Genomic DNA, 6,110 nt, shown 5'->3' with positions numbered 1-6,110 from the left:
AGATTGAGTTACAGTTTTTGGCGTTTTTCGGAATTAAAAGTAGTGAATATTCAGTACAAGTCACTTCGAAAACTGTTTTCTTCGTGTTGAAAGCTGTATTTGCATATTTTTTTGCAAAACTGCATGGCTTTCTTGTGTCGCAAGGATTTCTTGACGCTATTCCACACCGGTTAACTTTTCAACACATTTATTAACAACTTAAGTCTCCACGAGTTTTTCCTTTTTTTTTTTTTCTCTCCGCGTGCTCTCTCTACCGGTGCTAACCGGGTTTTGTGACGTCAGTCCATCGCGTCACGCAATTGTCACGTTGCGTCCTATTTTCGTTCCGACACTCTCCCCGTATTTGATACACGCTAGTGGAGCAAATATATTCACACCTCCGCTGTTTAAACAATTGCAACAGTAACTCTCTTATACAAGTAACAAGTTTAAAAATTCTAACAGTTAATAGTCCCTCTTGGGTAACAGGAACAGTCTCTTCGCCTTCTTTCTCTGCAATGTCTCTAATCCGCTAAGCAGCTACTACTGCCGCTCGTCTCGGAGTGAAATCTCTAGCTCGAGGATTAAGCTGTACTGGTTGACTCGGCGGTGTCTCTCGCACGTCACAAGACAGCTCCATCGGGCATAAATGCTGGATCGCCCGTTCCAAATATGACTTCCCCGCTCTCAGCCTAGCTCCTCTCACAACTCTGTCACGCCCCTTGATAAGTTTTACAACGATTCCGATATTCCACTTCCTACGGTTGCGCTCCTCGCTCTGGATCAGAACCACATCACCAACTTTTAAGGTCAATTCCTTGGTCTTATGTTTCAGATTGTGCCTCTCCCTCAGGCTCCTTATGTAGTCTGTAGTCAAGCGTGACCAAAGAACGTCCTTGCACCGACGGACATATCTCGCTCTCTTACGTAGATCCACATCCTCAACTGCATCTACATCTTCCTCCGGCAGAAGGTTAGACTGACTATACATCATGGCGGCTGGAGTCAGCACAGGAAGCTCAACATCATCTTCAACATAGGATAATGGACGATTATTGACAGCCACCTCTACATCGAGGATTACTTCTTCAAGCTCATTAAACATCAGAAGGGCCCGCCCAATAGCCTTGTAGAAAGCTTGCTTTACAACTCCTACTAAGCGTTCAAATTGACCGCCCCACCATGGGGCCCTAGAGAGATTAAACTGCCAAAGGATGTTATGATGAGCCAGATAGTCTTGAGTCTTCTCATCTTCCATGATACTGTTGAGCCATTTGGACGCTGCTACAAAGCTCTTCCCATTATCTGAATAGATCTTCGTAGGCCTTCCCCGTCTGGCAATGAACCTTTTCAAACACTTGGTGAAACCTTCCGTGGTCTGGTCAATTAGTAGCTCCAAATGGACTGCTCTTGTCAAACTGCATGCAAACAGTAGGATATATGCTTTGCCTTCCAACTTCTTAGAAACCTTGTATGCTATTGGCCCAGCGTAATCTACCCCCACTATTTGGAAAGGATAAGATCCTTCAGTACGGTCCACTGGCAGGTTTCCAGGGGGTGGATTGTGAAACCTCGTGGCATGAAATTTCTTGCACCCGTAACAGTGGTTGATCACAGTCTTTGCTAGCTGACGGAGACGAGGTATCCAATATTCTTGTCTAACATGCGCCATAGTAGACCCTACTCCCCCGTAAAGAGTCAAGAGGTGGGCGTCTTGCACTATTTTCTCTGATAAGCTTACTCTGGTTGGTAGATACACAGGGTAATGTCTTTGAATTCTTCCTCTGCACAAGTAGATCCCCTCATCATTCTTCTGAAGATTGAGCCTCTGTTGATCTTCTAGGAATTTCTCTGTCACAGTGTATCGCTCTTGCTCGCGCTTTATCCACCACTTCACCTGCTTCTCAGTCTCAGCCGTTGTCAAGGGGCCGCTAACTCTATTCGATTTCTTGCTTCGGATATTCTGAACGAATCGCGTAACCCACGCGCTAATTCTGATCACTCGCCAGAAGGCATACTTCTCAAGTACTTCATCAAAATCATCTCTCACATCCACAGCTACAGCGAAATTCTCTTTGGTGCGTTTGGCCTCGGTTTCCGTCTCCTTGTTAGTTTTAGTCACTATGTCTCTTGGCCATTTCTCTGAATTGGGCAGCCATTCTGGTCCGGATAGCCACATGCCAGTCAACTGGTCTGCATTACAGCCTCTGCTCCCTATGTCTGCTGGATTGTGGTTGGTGTCAACGTGCCTCCATTCAATGAAATCCTTAGAACTGATCTTGTGAACTCTGTTGGCCACGAACTGCTTGTAGGATCCTCCCGCTTTGATCCAATGAAGTGCGACCGTACTGTCACTCCACCCATAAACGGATGTAATCGGGTATCCTTCGAGTGCTGTTCTTACGTTATCCCCTAGATTAGCTGCCATATGAGCTGCTACCAGCTCTAACCTTGAGATTGTGAGATTTTTCTTTGCCAACCTTGACTTTGCTGCTATCAATCCCTTGCTCACTCCAGAGGCTTGAATAATCACTGCATAGACTGCTGAAGATATCCCAGAACCACTTGTGTCACCGAAAGCATGCAATACAACTCCTTCAACAGGCTCCCTAAACCTTTCTAGGCTCCGTGATACTTCAACCTTATTGGGAAGGCTCCTCACAAACTTCAGCCACTCCTGCCCCAATCTATCCGATACCTTCTCATCCCATGGAAGACGACTCTCACATATCTCACGATACAGTAACTTCCCCACCAGCATTGTGGGCGAGGCAATCCCAAGCGGGTCATACACTGCGGCTAAGAATCGTAGAATCCCTCTCTTCGTCGTCTCGACAGGTTCTTCGGGAAAAACCACAGCGATCAAGTCCTCCCTCTTGTTCCACAAAAGTCCCAACATCTTTGTTTCACCTTCTTTAACTCCTAACTGTTGTTTTGCATAACTCTGCTGCTCATCAACGGGAACAACCTTCCCGCTCTCTAGCTGAGGATCGTTAGAGTTCCACTTATGCATGGTAAACTTGGCCTCCCCGAACACTGATGCTATTGTCTCCTTCAGGCCCTGGACCTCGTCTGTAGTGCTGCCCCCGGTGATGACGTCATCAACATATAGACTTCTCAAAATCTCTTCAATCTCTGAGGGGTACCTCTCCCTTAAGTTTTCCAAGTGCAACTTCAATGTTCCTGCCAATAAGAATGGTGACTGTACCAACCCAAAGAGCGCTCGCGTAAATCTCAACACCTCAATTGCGGAAGGGTCCTTGTTTTTGATCCAGTGGAACCGTAGGACATCCCTGTCCTCAGTCCTAATGCGTACCTGTAGGAAGGCTTGTTTGATGTCTGCTGTTAAGGCAATTGGTTTGAGGCGCTTACGCACAAGTACATTCCACAACAGGTTCTGAAGAGGAAGGCCTGTCTCTAAACACTCATTTAAAGAAGGACTGTTTCCATTCGGTTTAGCTGACGCGTCAAATACAATTCTAAGTTTCGTCGTTGTTGCTGTTTCCCTTTTTACAGGTTTATGCGGGATGTAGAACACTCTCTCGTTGGGTTCCTCTTCCACTCTCTCGACTATCCCCTCTTTTAGCTGATCTTGAATGATTTCATCATACTTATCAATCATGTCTGGATCTCGCTGCAACTTCCTTACCAGTCCTTGTAGTCTTGCTATGCTACCATGTTCGTTTGTTAGTAGACGACCATGACCCGGCTTCCACAACAACCCACTTTCATACCAACCTTCCTCACTTCGGTGTAGCTGCTCGATGAATTCAACATACACGCTCTCCTGGTCTGTTTCTGGTCTATCTTCGAGTCCTAAGACATCTAAACTGCAGAGTTGCTCATAATCTGCTGTTGATGATTTCGTCAAGTAAACGTTAGAGAGGCCTGTTTCTTTACCAGAGGACATCATCGCCCACCCTAGCATAGTGAGCTCAGCAATAGGCTCAGATGGTTTACCGATCCTCGGTTTCGTCTCGGTTTTGATTCTTGAGTACTCACTAGCGCCGAGTATAAGGTGGATGGGTAATTCACCTTTCTTATCCTTGTCATCCATTACTACTCCTTCCAGGTGAGGATATTTGGTTATCAGTTCTTCATAACGCGGGTTTGAGACTGTGAGTAATACTCCCTTATCTACCTTATTGACCTTTGTCGTCATCTCAAATCTTCCATCGACACTTGCAACCTTCACTGTATAACTTCGTACCTTTTGGATTGTAGAGCAAAGCATCATTTCTATCTGTTTATGTTCAACATGTGTTGGAAGCTTGTTAAGCCGTTCGACTAGAGCTGCTGACGCGTATGAACTACCTGCCCCTGTGTCCAATAATGCTCTACACTTGATGCCATCGACCACCACCACCACCACTGGATAGATGACTGAACCCTCATGATCACCTGTTACCAGCATCATCTGATTGTTGCTAGGCACCCTGTCACAAATAGACGTGTGATGTCTGTTGCCGCAGCGTTGACAGGCATTCTTGCTGCGACACTCTTGCGCTTGATGTTTCATACCCGTGCAGTTAAAACACAACTTCTTGTCACATAAAATCCTCCTGCGCTGGGAGATGTTAGGGAACTTCCCACACTCTGCAGAGCGGTGTTCTTCACCATTGCAATAAACACAGACACGCCCCACCTTCACACTTTCATCCTTGGTTTGGTAGGCAGGATTTTTCTTTGTTGGATAGCGGTTTCGAGGGTGCTGATTTGATGGATACCAGGTCGACGAGTCACGGATAGTTGAGCCGCGATTCGGTGGACTGCGAATAGATAGGCCACGGTTTGATGGACTGCGGATTGGTGGGTCACGGTTTGAATGATCGCCGTCTGGTGTTGTATACATCAGATCTTTACTGGGTATGGGATTACGGTCGCACCACTTTCTCAACGATTCGATTAGTTCTGGAAATCCCCACTCTTGCCAGTCATCATCAAGACGAACTAGGTCTGCTCGAATGTCAGGAAGCTTATCAAGCGTTGCTCGCACGAACCCTTCAATTTCTTTAACCTTCCCCATGGTCTCTAGGACTTGTATGTGACTTGTTAACTTCTCATGGAATTCATGAATTTTAGCTGGATCCACGCCATGAATTGTGGACAATCCAATAATACACTGCATATGTGCGTTTGCCACCTCACTGGATTTACCATAGTTGGTTTTTAAGATACTTTTTGCCCGTTCATACCCTTCGGTTGTGAAAGGGAGTCCATCGATGGATACGCGGACACTGGGTACCAGTAACTCTTTCAGGTAGGAAAACTTTGCTACTTGGGTAAGCTTGGCTTTGTCAATTTCAGTTTCAAATTGATTCCAAAACCTCATCCAATCAAGAAAGGTTCCTTGAAACTTCGATATCTCAAGCTTTGGTAGTTTTGCTGCAACGCTACTACAATTCTCTGAATCCTACTGGGACATTTTCATTGATTTCTCGAGTTTCACCCACGCTTGAAATTTAGCCTTTTCCAACTCGATTTCTTCATCCAAGATTCGTTTCCGTTTTTCTTCTTCGCGTTTTTCCGCTTCGGCTGAACTAATATCTGCGGCTACATGCCTTACTTGTTTGAGAGTCCCTTCAAATTTACCGATACGGGTTTCCAGATTTTCGGACCAACTTCTAATCTCTTCAAAGTCCTCGTTGTTTTCGATTCGCAACTCCTGAACTTGTAATTTAAGCTGATGCGTTTTGTCAATAATAGATTCTAAAGCGTTCCCATGTCTCTCGATAGCCTTTACATCTTCGGTTTCAAGTATTTTCCCGGTATCTTCTACTGTAAAGTTAAGCATTTTCAGTTTACCTTCGATCTTCTCTTGTAATGTTTTGATCTCGCTCATGTTGACATTTGGTCTGCAAAAACCTTTGTGTTTGAATTTCTCTCGTCGCTTGTTTTAGAACTCTCCTTTTCTCCTGAAGTGTCCTGGCAGGGTCGCCACTTGTGTCGCAAGGATTTCTTGACGCTATTCCACACCGGTTAACTTTTCAACACATTTATTAACAACTTAAGTCTCCACGAGTTTTTCCTTTTTTTTTTTCTCTCCGCGTGCTCTCTCTACCGGTCCTAACCGGTTTTTGTGACGTCAGTCCATCGCGTCACGCAATTGTCACGTTGCGTCCTATTTTCGT

General features: G+C 45.4%; 1 protein-coding gene across 1 annotated transcript; it reads right to left on the bottom strand.

Moving 5' to 3' along the window:
- Positions 1-511: 511 nt before the first annotated feature.
- LOC137971796 (uncharacterized) lies at positions 512-5,311 on the bottom strand. The gene has a single exon (XM_068818561.1). The coding sequence runs from the start codon at positions 5,309-5,311 to the stop codon at positions 512-514; it is 4,800 nt and encodes a 1,599-aa protein (XP_068674662.1).
- Between the last annotated feature and the right edge of the window lie 799 nt (positions 5,312-6,110).

The sequence above is a fragment of the Montipora foliosa genome, chromosome 9 (assembly GCF_036669935.1).
Source record: "Montipora foliosa isolate CH-2021 chromosome 9, ASM3666993v2, whole genome shotgun sequence".
NCBI lineage: Eukaryota > Metazoa > Cnidaria > Anthozoa > Scleractinia > Acroporidae > Montipora > Montipora foliosa.
This window is presented reverse-complemented; position numbering and strand designations above follow the sequence as displayed.